Raw genomic sequence first — 19,840 nt, forward strand, 5'->3', positions numbered from 1 at the left:
GCTGATGAACTTTCAGAAACTCTTAAGATGACCTCTTAAGATACATTAACTGATTTTAGAGACAATTCATTAATCAGAATAACTTTGACAATATTGTTCTATTACTGAATAACTTGGAATAACTTTGAGCGCAATGTTCTCCTACTGTTCAAGGGCAAAAATAAATGCCTGTAAGAGTCTTTGTGTTAGTGAGTCCTGACCTGGTTGCTCATATACAACAGTCTACAGGAGCTGCCATGCTGGAGCACACTGTTGGGGATAGTTTATATCAAATAAAAAGAATTCCTTGAAACAGATGTCAGTGGTGCCGAGGAGAGTGCACTGTCCTTTAATGACCACAAAAGACTGGGAGCAATGCTGATCATCTCCCACAGTCGAAACAAATGGATAAAGTCTAGTGATTTTGCTTGAGTCAGGAACTCCACCATAATAGTCCCAACCTGTTAACAATAAAGACAAATAGATAATAAGTCTTAGCACTTGTATGAAGGCTGGTGACCCACTGCACAAGATGCCCATGCCATATTCTCCTATTCATTACAAGCACCCTATTGCCAACTGATGCATTAATATACTGTACCATTTTGACCTGAGACTCTGGATTCCTTCTCACATCTTTAGGTTTTGTGATTGCAACAGACTATTAATCGTAAATTTGAGTAGAATATACTAATATACTTTAATGTACAGGCTGTAGATCAGCGAACGACTTTCTCGTCTCCTCATAGCTGGGGTGAAAGGTCTTCCGGCCAGTTCATTAGCCTGGATCTGGTAGGACTACTGGAATTAATCTGAACACACACACAGAATCCACTTTGGACAGAATATCCAGGGCCTGCTTCTTTTGGCTGGCAAAACATAAAATTTTCTCTTTGAAGACTATTTCACTCTGAGCTTCCCAGTGCAGTCTGGGTGTAGAATGGCAAAGTCTTGAGCAATCTGTAGAAAGGAATTACGAGTTTCCCACAGTTTCCATAATCAATTGCAGAAAATAATATAATTCTGGCCTAAGATTTTTGTACGTTACCTTGCCTGGAGTATCAAGCAGACGTGGATACTCTGTTGATCTCGTCGACTGGCTTTGTCCCATGCTCACTTATCCACTTAATCCTGTGGATCGCTGTCTGTTGCATGTATTCTTCTACTTGGCTTAGTGGCCAAATGTTATTTTTTAACTCCTCTGTCATGGCCACTGCTTTCTCATCAGATACTTCTGTGGATGGACTGGATGAAAAATATTCAGTAGTCCTAATGAAGACCAAAAGATGACTGATACATTTAAAACAGGAATACCCCATCAGATGACAGCTGTATATTGCTTATTGCTTATATTGAAGCTTTCTCAGGTGTGACTTCAACTTCAGTCTCGGACCTATCGCAGGAACCACTGCTGCAATGGAAGCAGTGGCGGACTGGGACAGTAAATCAGGCCGGGAATTTGACTCCACCCCAGGCCACCTCTGGCTTTCACTGTCTCTATCATCTTTCCCTGAATCCCTCTATCTCTGACTCTGCACATCTAGTTGCTCTGCAATATGAAATAAGCACGTTCAATAATCTATACTTATATTAATTGTGCAGCCATCAATTGTATGTCCCCATGATCACAGTCCTACTACTGATGATCTTATAAATCATAAAAGCACATATTAGTATAGCCTGCATGTTTAGTTTTGCTTAGCTTAAACTTTACCTGAAGGTTCCTGCTGTGACTCAAAAGCTGAACTGTCCACCCCCTCTAGTACAACAGCAGGAGCACTTGCAGCACTAGTGCTACTGTTGCTTCCTTCGTCACCTTTTCACAATAAACAAATAAACTTTGTAGACGACATATTGTAGGTTAGAAATGGAAAATCAAAATTTCTGGTCAAATTTGGCACTAAAAAATACTGTATCCCCATCTGCAAAACAGTGTGCTAGTTTGTCATTAAGATGTTGCAACATGTTCTTTTAAAACTTCTATCATTATATATATACAACTTTTTTTTAGAATAGATTTTATCTATTGTAAGTCGTTTTGGATGAAAGCGTCCGTCTGCCAAATGATTATGTAAATATAATGTAAATGTAATTCTGACCGACCTGCTACCTTACTGGCGAACACGGCTGGGATTTTGCAGCAACTTGCTGCAACTGTGGCCAGGGCTTTTCTCCTTTTTATACGTTCCCTCTCTGCTGCTCCTTTGCGTTTACGCTCCATTTTTTCACGATTTTCTAAGATATAGCCTGCCTCTGGATATAGCCAATTAGGCAGTTCGTCGCTGATGATGGGTCAAGTGGTGGTGTCATTTTCACTCCGTGATTGCCTGATTCGTAGATTGAGAGGTCTGTCAATTAATTCGCAGTTGCGTACCAGCCTATCGCGTCAGGCTGATCGACTTCACAGCGGCAGCCGGCAGGCCAGAATGAACGGCCAGTCCGCCCCTGAATGGAAGCATCATCTAAAATGAGGAAACTCTCCTTATCTATCTCCTCACCTAAGTGTGTGTGTGTGTGTGTGTGTGTGTGTGTGTGCACATATGCATACTGTATATAAAAGAGAGAGACAGAAATGAAACAGTGGTTTAGGAGAGGTGATGGATAATCATTTAATTGTTAATAACAATATGGAGGAATTATATCATTTTAGTTAAACGACAATGTAAAAGTAAAATAAAAAAAAAATCCTAATTTTTAAGCAGAGTTTAAAATAGCTGATGTCAGAAACTATAGGGTGTAGGCATACAGTATGTCTGAATGCTACCCTGTTTAATTTCATATCACATTTTAAAATATCCACATAATTCGTTACAAAAGTAGTAAATGAATATTTGAACAGCTTTCATGTGTCACTTTCATACTGCTGTAACTTATGTTCAAATCAGGTAATGAGTTTTTCCAGTTTCCACTCTCTCAGCTTCTGTCTGACGAATGTGTCCTTTGAAAGGAACTAAGAACATAAATACAGTATTAATTAACCTATAACCAATATATATAGTTCAACAATATGTGCAACACAAATTTTTGGATTTTGCTGGCAAAGAATGAAGGGAAACACTTTCACATTAAAGTTACCCCAGCTATCTGGCTAGCTAGCTAACAATGTCAAGGGCAAGCAGCGGCCATTTTCTAACACTAAATGGTGAACATACAGCAAGGTCAAAATCACAGGGGCAAGCTAGCTAACTAACTACTGACATGCGCACCTTCGGTTCATTTTGATACTTCTACAATTTCTATATGCTACTGGATATCTCAGTAGGTTTATCAGCACATTTAAGCATTTTAAAGCAAATTATTATACTTCGTTTCTTCTCATTAGCTAACACTAATAATGCTAGCTATCTTAGCTACCAAGCTTGTCTATTTTATAGCTAATCAGCTTAATGTTATAGTTACCTAGCAAGCTACTTTAGCTAGCTTTGCTACACGAGTTATAATGGACTTACAGTTGAAAACTGACACTTCTAGTAGACATTAAATTTCAGATAAACTATAACTTTATAGATGTCAAGGCCAGGTCACTTGTGCAAATCTGAAGATGTGGAAGGAACTCTACAGTCACACATTAGCTAGCCAGCTATTTAACCCAAATTTTCCTAAATAGCATATATGAATTGTATCCATTGTCCTACCTACATCCCTCCATCCATTCTCCATACTGCTTATCACAGGGTCGAAGGGGGGCCTGGTGCCTATCCCAGGGGACTTGGGGCGCAAAGTGGGGGACACTCTGGATGGGGTGCCAAACCATCGCAGGGCACATCGCAGGGAACAATTGCACACCCTTTCAGACACTATGGACAATTTGGAAATGCCAATCAGCCTACAGCACATGTCTTTGGACTGGGGGAGGAAATTGGGGTACCCCTGAGACACTCCATGCATTCCGGGGGGAGGCGGGATTCAAACCCCCAACCCCGCAGGTGTGAGGCAGCAGTGCTAGCCACTAAGCCACTGTTCCCCTCTCCATTAGAATTTAAACTCAATAACACCAAAGTAAATCATTTTTCAGCTCATACGCTTGCTACTGCAGCTTCAGTTGGGAGGATGAGAAAAAGATAGAATCACAAAAAAGGTGTCGAGACGTTATGTGACCTGCTTGCTTCCTTTCGCATCCGCAATGCAAAGCCAACAAAAATACCCAACAGATAAAAAAATTACCCACATACGTGACCCAATTTCATTAACATAGCTGTTAGGTTGTTAAAATAACCCGGCATGTTTTAGTTTGTGGGAAGGAGCTCAAATTCTGTCATCACTGTTTTTTTATTAATCTTCTTTCTTCTGAAGATGAAAGAAGATGAATTAGGGTACTGTAAAATATGTTAGTTGTGGAAATAGAAAATCTAATAAAATGTGTAGTAATGGGACAGAAGAGCACCGAATTGTGTGTGTGTGTTTTTTTTTAAATTATCCATATGTGTGGATTTGAGATGGAGTAAATTTGAATTTGAGAAGCAGGAATCTTTCAAAATAGATGGACGTTCACTCAATCAGTGGCATTTGATCTCAAGCCATAGAAGATGAAAATTTGCTCAGTTGAACTAAAAAGTCTCTCTGTAGAGACTTATTATCCTCAAACTGAAAGCGTGGCATGAATAATGCCAATAATCCTTCCCAACTCCTCATATTTGCTAACTGTCAGTTATGGCATTTTCTATTTTTTTTTTTATCCAGGAATTATCTCTTTGTACTTCACATAGACAGCCATTACTGGACAGTCACTGGAGTAAGTTCTAATAACGCTTCTGTTAGTTAGCTTTGGGGTGTCTGTCCTTCTGACTAATTATGTCCTTGAAGTTGATAGCCAGGATATGGCATTTATTTTCACTCTGAATATGGCCCACTTTTATTATTCTCAGCTTCGGGTCCTGTTCTTCATCCCCATTCGCTTTTCCTCCTCCTCCTCCTACTCCTCATATTTGCTAACCGTCAGTCGGTGGCCATGTTGAGTCAGGAGATGGTGAAATTAGAGCAAGTCCTCTGGGTCTGGCTGATAACAGCATGTAAGGATGAGCCACCTCAGGCCTGGTCTCTCTCTCTCTCTCTCTCTCTAAACTCTCTCTCTTGCTATCTCTATAAACCACTGTCTCTCTCTAAAATATGTGTAACTCCTGGCTACCCTGGGCAAATTTCATTTATCAGACCTCCTACTGACAGAGGGAAAAGCAGGAGGACATTTTTTTTTTTTTTAATAAAAAAGGCAAGGTATCATGACCAAATATTGAAACTGAGAGAGGGCACAATTGAATCTGTATATTGGGCCACTCCTATAGGAATTCTTAGTTATTTGCTTAATTTAGGCAGTAACTACAACTATTAAGATTAATTATTAAACTTTTTATTGAGCAGATAGAGATCTTTCTAATGCTGTTGAAAATATATACTCACTTCATTCAGGCAATTATCTGATCAGCCGATCATGTGGCAGCAGAGTGATGCATTAGATCATGCAGATACAGGTCAATAGTTTCAGATAATATTGATGTCAAACATCAGAATCAGGAAAAAATGTGATCTCATTTGACCGACTTTGACCGAGGCATCTTTGTTGGTGCCAGACAGGCAGTTCATGTTGGTGAGAGAGGTCAGAGGAGAATGGTATGGCTGGTTTCCAATAAAATACGTATAAATATGTAACAAGCATTTTGTTTCATCCCTCCTAACAGACTGCGTGGTGACAATCACCTCCATAACATACGCCAACAATGTTGCCAAACATGTCATGGTACAGCCTGAGAGTTTATCCAGTCTGTAGGCTGTAGTGATGATGTCTGCCACCCGGTGGGCCAGCCTCTGCTTAGACAAGCGAGACCCCCCATATCTTTCCTCTGTTACAGAGGAACAGTTGGTTTGAGGATATGATAAAATGTCCCCCTTTGCTGTTATAAGTGTGGCTGTGGGGATTAGTGTTCATTCAGTCACAAGATCATTAGTGAGGTCACTATGTTGGCACTGATGTTGGGATGTTGAGGAGTTCTGGGGTTCAATCGGTGTTCCAGTTCATCACAAAGGTGTTCAGTGGGGTTGAAATCAGGGCTCTGTGCAGGACAATTGAGGTTGTTTGCCTACTTCTGTAACCAAATAACTATAACTAAAATTAACAATAAAATAAACAAAATGAAAACTGGCCAGTTTTCTCCCTAATTTAGCCAATTCTTGGCCAATTCCACCCCACTAGTTAGGTCTTCCCTTATCATACAACAGCTACCAATCTGGGAGGGTGATCTTTTCGAACAGCTGTTCATGCTGTGTCATGGGGCAGAGTAACACACTTGGAGGAAAGTACTATTTACCCCCTTTCCACATGCATAATGTTGCTGTGATTGATAGGGGACAGAGAATAATGCTGTCCCACTCTGAGAACATGGCCAATTTCTCTTGGACTCCCAGCCACGAATGGCTGTGGCATCATCAAGATTCAAACTCAGGATTTCCAGATGATTAGGCAAGCACTTTTCTATTGCGCCACTCTGAAACTTTCTAGCTTCAATCAAAGCAAGCATTAAAAATTTTCTTGGAACTTCAGTCGAGTGCACAGAACTGTAGGAGCTTGTACTACATTTCATTACACTTTTATTAAAAAAAAAAATTAATCATATTCACAAACACCATGTATTTTTAATGAAAAGAGGCCCAGAAAAAAGAGACTTGACCTTATAAACAGAAGGAAAATGTATTTCATGTTGTGCAAGAATATTCTGTTTGTGAATGATTAATATATAGGTATGGCTTATTCTGTAACAGTTGAAGAAAAATACATCAAAATGAGTCAAAATGACATGACTTTAGGATTAGGATTGCCTACATTTTGCTTGGGTTGCTGTTATTTTGCCACAGAAAAGCTGTCGAGGCCTTACATGCCATAGGATCTTATAAATGTGACTACATGACTGTACAAACACTTCATATCTGTCATGAAGATTTCACGTCTTGGACATGCTCTTTGATAGAACATGGCAGCTCTAGCAGTGATCTCTACCTCTTTTATGTTCCTCCCTTCTATATTTTCCAGCCTCCTGCTACAGTGTTATAAAAATAGGCATACAGGTGCTTTAAGGCAAATTGGATCAGACATGGTCTAATTTATATTCATAAATGAAGGTTTAAAAACCTGTTATTCTCATACTTTACAGACCTGCTTATATAGCTTTACTAACTATTCATTTTAAAGTAAAAATAAATTTTTTTGGCATTTGTAATGACAGTGCAAGTCATTAAATGTAATATTGGTCTTGATTTGGATGGGAGCAAGCAATGGGCAAATCCTATGGAGTTATGGATGGAGTTATGGATGGAGTTATGGATGGAGTTATGGATGTCTAATGGCTGGTTGAGTTGCCCATTTAATGGTAACAGTAGAAGCACCTATTGAGCACAATGGACCAGTAGTATGGTTTTACTTTTACAGATAGAGCTTTAATGGATATTGATTGTAAAATTTTCAAAGTGCTTAGATATGAAATAACAATCAAATCTTTTTAGGTATTTAGTCTCCCACACAGGACGAGACCATGACTATCACTTTCAATAAGAGTCTTGCCTTCTATTTAAAAAAACAACAACAGAGAAATACAGCAAAAGAAAATATACTACATATGCTACACACTTAGTTGGGAACTTTATTCTACATTTTAGCTTTTTCCCTGAGTTCATGAGTGTGGGTTATCATTTATTGGTACATAATGTATCATCATTTTGATAATCGTTGTAAGTTATCTTGATAACATTTTTTTTTGCTCATGAAACTGCTGATAAATCTAGCTTACGGCTTACTGACAGCAGGAAGTGAACTCCTGCTGAGTCACTTCAGTTTAGCGACTTAGTGACCATGCGGTAACATGTTTTAACACAAATCATATATATATATATATATATATATATATATATATATATATATATATACAGGGGCATGACTGTAATATTATACCTTCACAATATCAAGAATGGAAAGTCAAAAACAAGGTATGTGTTTTATATTTGTACTAACTTCTGACATCTTGGTAACTTGAATGAAGAGTAATGCTGGTGATATCAATGTCCGGGTTTCATACCGATTTCAGAGCTCTATTTCAAAAACCCTTGTGAACGTACTACGTTAAAAACATTCACTGTAATCACTTGAGATAAAAGAAAAAGTTGTAGATGAATTTATGAACACTATATATTGGAATTACAATGATAAATGTGTGTAACCGTGTGGTTGAGCCGCCCAGTAAAGGGTATTGTTGCACTTTGGCTAATACTAAGTGAGAAATATGTCCTGAGATATAGGTATAAAATTAAGAATCTGCTTAGTTTCACCTTGAATTTGATATAGTTTTTGTTTGACACTGCAGAAATAAGTAATTCTCTTTTAGTGTACAGGTTCAGATATACACTCAGGTCCATAAATGTTCCATAAATTTTGAACATTGGCAAAGTTATTGTTCTTTTAGCTGTCTACCATAGTATATTAGAGTTGGAATAAAATAATGAATATGAGTATAACTTTTTTTAAGGCAAATAAGTGGAATGCTCTGCAATGGCCAGGTTACTCACCTGACCTGAATCCAATTAAGCTGCATTTCACTTGCTGAAGGCAAAACTGAATGCAAAGCTGAAGGCAAAAACGCCCCTAGAATAAGCAGGAAGAGAAGACAGCTGCAGTAATGGCCTGGCAGAACATCACCAGGGAAGAAACACAGCGTCCAGTGATGTGGGTTCCAGGCGGTCACTGACTGCGAAGGATTTGCAGCCAAATATTAAAAATGGCAATTTAATTTATGGTACAGTTTGTCCAAGTACTTTTGGCCCCTTAAAAAGGGGAAACCACATAGAAAAGGTGCTGTAATTCTACACCTCTGAACAGATTTGGATGTAAATATCCTCAGCTAAATTAACAATAAAATCTAATAAAATATTTATGGACCTGACTGTATGTTATGCATTGAAGTTTGAAGGATATTTATTGTATTTTAATGCGATTTGCCAGTTTTTTTGTTACTTCCTACTTCCTAGACATCGTGAATAGTGTGCTGTTTTAAAGCTGTGCTTTTGAAATTGATTTTGAAAAATTTTGGGGGAAAAATCCATTTTTTTCTCACCCAGCCTTACATAGTTGATAGCAATTTTGCCTTAATTTATGCTAGTCAATGAACCTGGATAACAAAACTACAAGGTGATGACAAATAACCAAAAAATTGAGCATTAAGTGAAATCGCTGTAACTCCACTGGGCTGTTAAACCTGTAAGCACTCTTAATTTACATTTTCATCCACTGTTATTGCTCAGGATGTGCCTGTTTGTGAAATGAACAGAGTGAGGCTAAATAAAGTACTTTATGCAGCAAACGGCTGTCCAGGCTTCACTTCACACGTAGTTGATTTTTTATCTTTGTTATTGGAGAGGTGGAGTCAGTGCTAAAGATTTGTGTCTATTTCTCCAAATACTGTTTGTTTGTTGATAGTTTATCATCTTTGTAATTAGTTTTTAATGTGTGTGTTATGAGTGTTCAACGGCTCCTAGGAGAAACTGAAGGGGTTTCACTGGGTTCTAACGAACGTTAAGTAATCATTAATATTGTGGATGAAGACTGTAACTATAGTATCCTGCAGCAGAGGCTGTATGGATCGGTCATTTTAATCCTGTTTGACTTTTAGCCCCTTGGCTAAACAGCAGCCTGTGATGGAACTTTATTAATCATCAATTTCAGATTGCACGTTGTGCAAAAGCTATTACAGCACGGCTGCAGGCTTTGCAGCCTCTATTTGCGGTTTGATTCTGTCAGGTTCAGTCACAACAGTGTGGAAGTGAGGAATGCAGGAGATGCAGCTATAGAAGAAGTTGAAAACACAGGTAGAAAATTTCATCTATTTGTCTTGTGGCAATTATAATTAGGGATGGACTTACAATCACCAACCACTGTTGTTCTTATATGAGTTACTACATCCTTCCTGGCCATTTTCCTCTGATCTCTCTTATCAACAAGACATTTCTTCCAACGGAACTGTCGCTCACTCAGTGTTTCAGTTTCTGAAATACTCAAACCAGCCCAGACAACCACACCACGATCAAAGTCAGAGAGATCACACTTTTTGATGTGAACATTAACTGAAGCTCTTGATCTGTATCTGCATGATTTTATGCGTTGCTCTGCTGCCGCCTGATTGAATGATTGGTTAACTGCATAAATGAGCAGGTGTACAGGTGTTCCTATTAAAGTGGAAGGTGAGTGTATATGATAAATTCACACGCTGATAGTTGTCCAACCCAATATAACGGTTTGCTGTGCGTCACAGTGTCAACTTGCAGCTTCCTGTTTTTAAATAAAACAAATTTTAAAATTTGTTTATTACAAGTTTTTACCTTCTCATGGAAAGCGGATGTTTGCGTCGTTTTTGAAACTGACTCACAGTTTTGCTTAATCATGTTGTTTTTTTCTCCCTTGTCTTCTGTAGACTAGCCATGCTTCAAACGTGTTAGGTCATTTGGAACAGTGTCTATGGTCATGGGTCAGAATGGTCAAATAATGTGGAATAGTGGCGCTGTTTAGCTGACCAAGTGGAAACGTTGTAGAGTCAACAGTTTTTGAATCAAATTTCTTTGAGAAGCAAATGGTGATCATGATTTTAATAAGATTTTGTCGCAAGTATGCAAGACCAAAGCCTTACTCAATGGTCAGCATTGCTGAATGTCAGCTCAATAATTCAGCATGTAGTCCTACTGCAGAAGCATGTGCTCTGGTGTTGGGCAAAATTCAAACTTCTTGAATGTTATAACTGCTACAGAGTGTTGAAAATAAAATCTAATTGGAATAATGACCTTTGTGATCACATTGGCGGTGGATGTTTCTAAAAACCTGTCAGTACAGACATTTGCAACTATATCATTGTCTACTGTACTTTAATACTTTTAATGGAGTTGTACTAAATGTTCTTGGAAATGAGCTTCATATCTTACCATCCACATGAGTAAAAAAACACCCGTTCCTGAGACTATTTTTCAGTACAGATATACCTCTGTCTTGCCCTAACGTTGCTGGTTTCTGTATCAAAAATATTGCCAGATTTTGCAATATTTTTTAGTCATATTGCATTCCTCAGTCTTTATTTCTGTCTCATCGCAGCATGTGTGTAATATATGGAATTGTTTAGCTGTAGACAGACAGCACTGTTTCACTGCAAGAGAAGCCAAACCTCATGCACATGCACGATCTGTTCAATTTAACCCTTTACTGCCAAGCTTCCTCAGCATGTTAGACAGATTAATGTGAAATTATTGGTTGTGTAATAGTTTGGTGGGTTTAATAAAAGAATGGGATTAGTAACCAGTATGTCCAATCAACTGAATTGAATCAGTTTTTGATTTTTAATACATTTGCAAATAGTTCTAAAAACATGTTTTCACTTTGTCTATAGGTATTCTTGTGCTGATTAATGGCCAAAAAAATCAACTGAACCATTTCAAATTAAATATCTAATACAATGTGCAAAAAGTGAAGGGGTTTGAATACTCTCCAATCCCACTGTACGTGTGCATGTATATGGTAGGTATAAAATGACCAATAAATGTAGGTACAAAGCAGCTGAGCCCAATAAGATGGCAACTGAGTGCAGATATAAATATTAAACACTACTGTAATAGATAAAAACATAAAAGAATGAAATGTAATTTTTACCTACGGGGGTTTTTCAGGTTGTATTGGAATAATTTGTGGTTGTATTGTTAAACACTGCTGCATGTAGAATGCATGTCTTTAAAATGTTTGTCGGAGCTTGTTAGAGACTCCTTAGTATTCTCCTTAATGTTTGATGTTCATATTTTTAGTTTATGTATTTAATTATCTGAATAATATTGTTGTGCTCAAATTCTGAAGATAGTAATACAAGTACACATTGTTAAGTCATTCCTCCTTCATGGCTTATGCCATGAGAGATGCGTAGATGCAACACTTTTAACCAGAACAGTATTTCTTTCATAAAATGAACAGCCTACTCATTAAGTACACACTCACCTAACATTTTAGAAATGACATTTTCAATCATATCACCAGTCAAATTTGAAATAAAGAACAAATGGGTCTGTGCATTGAAACCGCCATCGCTTTGAACCTGATTGCACATGGTGTCTCTGCAGAAGCCACTGTAATGATGTATATGCCACAGTGATGTTTGCCGACTGAAACATCCACCTACAAAGTTATGTGTGATGAGTGATTAATAAAACTGTGAACGAGTCAAGAACATTCACACTCCTGCTGAGCCTGAGTCACTGTCAATAACTGATTAATGAGGGTGAAATCCTTAAAGGAGCAAACTGCAAACTTTGGCACCTGTGTGAAGAATTGAAAGTGCTATGAAAGCATAGATAGGCCCGTTCCCCCTATCTGTACTAACAAACGCGTGAAAGCTTGGAAGGAGGAGAGGTAGTGAAGTAGCACATTTATTAGTAATTAGTTCTAATAGTAGTTAAATATTTCTCAAAATAAAAATAGCCTTGTTTTTTCGTGGTGTTTGTGCTCCCACTTATCCTATATAGAGGAAATATTATTAGACTTCCCATGAAATCAGAATTGGTGTTTTAGTGATTTTTGTACCGGTTATTGACAAGAAATATGCTATTTCTGAAAAAAAAAAAACACTTCCGTGAAAATAATGAAATTTTTTTGATGACTGATACCTAGTCAAAACATTATGAATGCCCAATTAAATGCTGTAGTAAGTATATGTCCCACCCCCTGGAGGTGGGTCTTCCTCTACAGTAACAGCGTGTTAGCACAGTAGCAGCTCGTTAGCAGTAAACATGGTTTGCTGGTGCTGTTTTGGCTTTGCGTTTTCCCACACACTGATTTGTATGAAGTTATGTGCAGTTATGGGATACTGATTTGATCATACTGATTCGTATGATAATTTGTATGAAGTTGCAGTTATGTGACCGGCACTTCTCGGAGTTGTTTGACTAATATGTCACTTCCTCCGACTGAGCAAGAACACGACAGTGTCTTTATTCACCGTCTGGGTTTTTCCATCCGTAAGATAAAGTAAAAGGCTCTCGTTAAACTCTTCACTGTTCTCCATGTTTAGCTAGCTAGCTTGCTAAGATACTGTCTGATTTGTTTAGATTCAGATATCTTAAGTACGTCAACACGCAGAGAATTGAGCTCTGTTACGTATAACGTAATGATGTTGTAGAAGCTATGTTGTGAGCACATTGTATTAAAACAGCAGGCCATTTGGGCTTCAGCTTAACTGCATTTCTGTTGGTGTGAAAATGGATCAAATGGATCCAAAACATTAGAATTTGTGAGAAATTGTGAATTTCTTATAAAGCAGTGTAGCATTATAAGTTCATTAACATTAAAATGCACTTAAATTCTATTTTTTTGTAATTGACTACATACTTTGTGCTTCTTGGCATAATACAGGAATGTTATTCTGATACAAAAGCTGCAGAGAGTAAGATTTTTATTGTAAGAATGGAGGAAATACTGTGAAACATGGTATTTCTGCTAGTTGCCCAGTAATTTAGTCTGAGCTGTCAGGTTGAATTTGGTGGAAGTTCATGCATGCATACACGATAAGCCAGCAATGGATACATCACACATCCACATTAGGCAGTAAGATGGTCTAAAATTGCTAGCATGAGACAGGGGCAATGCCATAGCAGCTTAAACATAGAGGATTTGAGCAAGTGCTCAAAGTTAAAAAGGGGCACATGAATTTTAAAACAGCTACTTCAGAATGAAAATCAGAGCAGGGATCACTAATAACTATGCCGTTTAGAAAGGCTAATGCTGTAAGATACCCTAATGAGGTGCAAGACTATAATTGTATACTGTACACTGTAGAAGAGGCCACACCTCCTTTCTTTGAACTGACAGTTACAGAGGCCACACCTCCTTCATCTGAACTCACAGCCAGAGAGACCACACCTCTTGTAGTTGAACTGACAGTTATAGAGGCCACACATCATGCTTTTATATAAGTAGATAACTCTGAAATGCATTAGCTTTTAAATCCATTATCTTGGATACTTCATAATGCTATAACTTAAACATACACTGTAAGCTTGCTGGTTCTGGCACATTAGCATTGAAATTGTCCTGGCAGCATTCAAATCACCCTGTAATTGCCACATTCCAGCATCTAGTTTTACGAGCACTTCTTGATCTTGCCTGAGGTCTCCATTCACATTTGCATGCACACATTACCTCCATGTAAGTGTAAGCTGCTTTCATCATTCCATGAAGTTTCTGCTTTTTCCACGTCTGTCAGAACTCTGGGAAAGCAGTTAGGTGTTTCAGCAGTGCTAACCACGAGTGCTGCTTATTATTTTTATTATTAGGTCATCCATGTTGCTTGAGCCATCATCCTGTTTGTCATCATTATTGTGACCTGATACCCTTTTTCCTGAGTGAAGCTTTTTTTTTGTGTTTTGACATGGGCTGCTGTTTTTCTCACAAGCACTCATGGCCATTTTAGCGCTTATGTGCTGAAATATAGAACGGATGAGGGGGATAGATAGAGATTGGAGAAGAACCATAGGCCAGACAGTCCAAAAAGCTGGGCTTTATGGACGAGAGGCAAGAGGAAAACCATTATAAAAAACAAGCCATAAAGTTTGGAGTTTGCCAAAAGGCATGTTGGAGACTTGGCTAACATGTGGAGCAAGGATTTCTGGTCTGATGAGACCAACATTGAACTGTTTTGGCCTTTACACAAAGCTCTATGTTTGGAAGAAATCCAATAATGCTCATCACCCTGACGCCACCATCCTTACATTGAAGCATGGTGGTGGTAGCGTCTTGTTCTAAGGATCTATGGCAAGCTTGAACAATTGTCAAGAAGAAAAAAGCAAAAATGTGCTGGGTCTGGATCCAAAGCTGATTTGAGACTGCAGCTGTAATTGCAGCCAGAGGTTTTTGTACTTAGGGAGATGAATACGTATGCAACCAACAAATGTCCAATGTTTTGTTCAATTAACATTTGAAGGTGCAATCACAGATGTTAAACAAATTCTGCAAATCAGATGGTTAACACTTATGCAAGGCACTGTGTTTGTTTCATTAGCTGATAAAAATGTCTAATTACTGTTGCAATATTGGTGCTACAAGTGCTGTGTAAACCCATAACATTTCTCATGAACTCCTGCTGCTAATACGCAAAAAAAAAATAGATGATAATTGAAAGTGTTATTATGCTTTTCTTTTGCGACTGAAATCTGTGCGTATGAAAGGCTATGTAAGACATGATGCATTACACTCTGGACTGCCTTAAGTGTTGTGTATCTGACAATAGAAACGACTTTAGAAACAAGTGTGTATTATGTGCAGCTATGTGTGAAGTGAATGTGTTGATCAGGGAGTGTTTGTTGCAAATAGAAAAGGCATGTGTACACATTGGCTGTTATTTGTTATGCATTTGTAACTTTCACTTACTATTTAGCATAATTGCCATGACCATCACTTATCATCACTCGTCACAATAAAGGCTCAGGACAAAAACAGAACCATGTATGACCATACAGTGGTGAATACGAAGTTTCCCTGCAGCAGGGTTCATGGTTATTTTGAAATCCTCTTGTCCTGCCAGTGCAGTAATAGCCCATGTGTATCAAAGCTGCTGTGTTTGGCCTGCTAGATTTTTTTTTTCTTTCACATATTGATGGGCATCGTGAAGACAGTTCGTGTATTGTATTTCAGCAAGTCCAGTACAGTGTGTTCTTACTGGCTGAAAGCAGTGGGGAAGATAATGATTAGAGGAATGTGCAGCAAGTCTATATCAGGGGTTAGTCATTTCAGGAGTCTGAAGTTTGCTTCTTTAGTTATACACTATGGTTACAAGGCTAATATAGCAAACAAGTAGGAGAAGTACTGCATACAGCATTCAGTTTATTGTTGTGCAAATTGCTTGAGTATATTTTCACACAATCAACCGAACAGACATCATTTATTTCATTAAAATCGTAGGTACATGAACAGTTTCATTAAACAGCAGATTATTTTAAAAATCTCTTCCATCATAGAACACAATGTCATGAAAAATGATTTGCTCCCCTTGTGATTTTCTCTATTTTTGCATATTTGTCACAAAATGTAATACAAGATCAGAAGAACACAAGGAAACAAATGATCAGTTCATTTATTGAAGGTAAAAGATTATGCAACACTTATATCACTCATGTGAAAAACACATTGCCCCCCTAAAGTTAAAAACTGTATGTTTAGCAGCAACAACTCCAGACAAATGCCTCTGATAACTGGAGATCATTCTTTAACATCTCTGGGGAGGAATTAAGTCCCATTCTTCTTTGCAGGATTATTTTAATTCAATCATATTGGAGGGCTTTCAAGCCTGGACTGCCTGATTAAGGTTCTGTTACAGCATCTTAATGAGGTTCAAATCAGGACTTGGACTAGGCCATTCCAAAACCTTCATTTTGTTTCTTTTGAGCCATTTAATTGGGCTTGCTTTTGGGATCATTGTCTTGCTGTGTAACCCATGATAACTGATGATGACCAGACATTCTCATTCAGGATTTTCTGGTAGAGAGCAGAATTTATCATTCTGTCAGTTATGGCAAGTCACCCAGGCTCTGAAGCATTGCCACACCATCACACTACCACCACCATGCTTCACTGTTGGTATGATGTTCCTATTGTGAAATGTGAGATGCCCTTATTGTGCTTTACACCAGATGTAACAGGACATTTACACAAATGTGACTCATCAGTCCACAGAACATAATCCCAAAAGACTTGGGGGTCATCAAGGTGGTTTTTTTGGGCAAATGTGAGACAAGCCTTTCCGTTCCTCTTGGTTAGCAATAGTTTTCGCCTTGCACCTCTCCCATGGATACCATTTTTGCCCAGGCGCTTTCTAACGGTGGCATCATGAAAGCAGACCTTATCTGAGGCGATTGAAGCCTGCAGTTCCTTAGATGTTCATCTGGGATTGTTTGTGACTTTGAGTTGTTGATACATGCTTGGAGAAGTTTGGGTAGGCTGACCACTTCTGGGAGGATTCACCACTGTTCCACAAGTTTTCTCTGTTTGGAGATAATGGCTCCCACTGTGGTTCACTGGAGTCCCAGAGCCTTAGAAATTGATTTGTAGCATTGCAACATCTCTTTGATCATTTTATAGAGTGGGTCATACAGTGTCATAAAGCACACAAACAAGTCTGTTTAAAACATTGAACAACTTGACAAAGCTGTTTGTGCCAAGTGTGTATTGACTTAAACATGCAGTTCACTATAATCTATAAACTTACTTGTTTTACATTTCAGGCTCTAATGTAAGACTAAAGAAGCAAACTCTAGACACAAGACACGTCTTGGCCAATTGCGTTTGACATTTGGGTTAAAGGGGACAAACTATTGGTTTAAATGAGCAAATACAACACGATGGTGCTTTGTGTTGTGATGAGAATAAAGCAGCTAAAATATAGATTAGTGTGCAGAGTTAGAAGACGGACTCTCTCTGTTCTTTTTCAAACACTGCTTCCAATTAGTCACATCTCGATGGAGGAGAAGCAGTCAGCATGGAGGAGTGCAGCACAGCTGTCTAAGCCTAAGTCCACTACCTAGAACAGATTTATGTGAAGCTTATTATGGAAATTTCAAACTGAGAGTAATTTGTCTATATGCTATATGTATATGTATATACTCTCATCTATTACCAACAAACACCTGATGCTGACCCAGTACGCTATTTTATATACAATGCATTCATAATAAGAACACGCTGTTGTGGACTTATCAGTGATGGTTTCTCATGTGAGGAATATAATGAGACAACTTCTGAAATCAATACAGTTCCTGCTAATGGACTTCTGGACTCACGTTCGTCTTCATGCCCTGTCCTTTGTTCCTGTTTGTTTGCAGATGCACAGAGAAACGTTCAGGTTCCCTCCCAAATCACAGAACAAATACTGGATTTGCTCAGGAACAAAAATGAGTTCACATTCATGGCTTCCATCCAGCAGAAGGCGTCCACAGCTGGAGTTCTCTTCTCCATACACGAGTCTGAGTACAGGTACACCTGTTTTTACTTCCTTGAAGATCTTAATTTTGCTTTATAAATCTGTTAAATCATTAGGTTTCGGTTGATTGTTGCATTTCATCAGTTTAAAAAAATCTTGAATGTACTATTTATCTTTTTATCATAAATAAACAAGTTAACTAAGAGTATGGCAGCATATTCCGGACTTTATTCAGATTCAAATGCTAATTAGAAAATGCTCATTCAAATGTGGATTTGCAATTGCATTTCTCATGTGTGCATAATTTAAAACATAATTCAAATTCAGTTGCATTTGTATGAACGGCAGCTTACAGTGGCGCTCAAAACCGTTTGACATTTCATTTTCAATGCCTAAACCATGGAATGCCATTTTAGCCAAAATAATTAAATGAATATGCCTATGATATAGATAATAAAATGAGTAAATGCAGCAATTTAATAAACAGAATAAACAAAAAAGCTCTAACCCTTTCATTTAAACCAACAGAAATCCCACTAAACCCACATTTCTCTCATCTGTTTGTGTAATTTGTACTTATTGGGCAATCTGTGTTTCTTTTCCAAATGCATTTTGGGGTGGAAAATGATGTTGGAGTAAATAATCTACCTTGTTCATGTTCATTACACTCGAGACTGAGTCTGTAACATGACTGCTGATGATGGTGACAGACACTTAATACCATTCTGTATATTTTTTTGCGACCAATAATCTGATGTGGAGCCAAAAATAAGACCTTATATTATTGCTTTTTTTTAACCTTTGGAAGACAGGAAGCTTAGCCCTGCTAGCTCATTTATAATAAGCACCGGAGTCTGTCTAACACATCTTCAGTGAAGGTCAGAATAGCATGGTATTAAATCATGTCTACCAGTTTGATCAGTTAATGAAAACATCACATTCTGGAGCGCACCGAGATCTTCCACGTGGCTTTATTGCCATTATGGTATAAAAGGGGGAAAAAAACAACTTTGAAATAAAACCTGTCATGAAATAAAAGCAAATTTATTTATTGAATTATTTCAGAATATACTGTAGTGACTCATTTATATATTCATTTAGTTCAAGCAGTTTAATGACCAAAGCAGACAATACCAAAATGTGAGACAGGATCAAAGTCAAAACATCAGACAAGAGGTCAAGCAACAGGCAAACAGTACAACGTAGCAGAAACCAGAATACAAAAACCTGGAAGCAAAAACCAGGATAGCGATTTGAGAACAAAAAGGCTTGATAAGTTCAGGTAAGGCACACTGAGTGTTACTTCACACTGATTGAATGTGCAAGGTCTGTTTGTATAGGGTGTGAGTGTAATTGGAACCAGGTGTGTGTGATCAAATCTCAGGAGATGATGAACGTACCGGTTGTGTGTTGTGCTGGGGATTGTAGTCCGTAGCCGCCATGTACAAAAAAACTTGAAACTAGCCCAAAATGTCCCGGCATAGGGTGAGCACATGGAGTTAAATTTTACTCAGGGTTTTGAAAATTCATTTTCAAATCACGTTGGATGTAAAAAAACAAATTGTGTTCATGTAACTCAGTTTAATCACGTGGAACCGATGTATGAATTTAAATGAAGTAAATTCTACAAGGTTTTTTCAGTGTAAGAACAGACACAAAGACTATTACATATACTATAGTTACAACACCTCTACAATCTGTACTGATACACAATTTGACCTGTCAATTCAATGCATTTTATTCATAACCACACTCCACATGTATGCAGAGTAGAACATGCACTAATTGTATGGCTGAAAAACAGTTTCTAAAGATAGCTTTCTAAAGATTGATATAAATACCCAACCTGCAATCTGCTTTTAAATATTGACCAGCTACAGCACATTCTGTACAAC

The 19,840-nt window shown here is 38.0% G+C and overlaps 1 protein-coding gene across 3 annotated transcripts in view; it reads left to right on the forward strand.

Annotated features, from left to right (window-relative positions):
* Positions 1-19,840, forward strand: part of LOC113523924 (protein kinase C-binding protein NELL1) — a 170,922-nt gene that overhangs the window by 22,634 nt on the left and 128,448 nt on the right. For all 3 annotated transcript variants that reach the window (XM_034308508.2, XM_053238169.1, XM_034308509.2), the window contains exon 3: positions 17,848-17,998. In XM_034308508.2, the coding sequence (XP_034164399.2) occupies positions 17,848-17,998 (151 nt within the window). The remainder of the gene's footprint in view (positions 1-17,847; positions 17,999-19,840) is intronic.

The sequence above is a fragment of the Pangasianodon hypophthalmus genome, chromosome 11, assembly GCF_027358585.1.
Source record: "Pangasianodon hypophthalmus isolate fPanHyp1 chromosome 11, fPanHyp1.pri, whole genome shotgun sequence".
NCBI lineage: Eukaryota > Metazoa > Chordata > Actinopteri > Siluriformes > Pangasiidae > Pangasianodon > Pangasianodon hypophthalmus.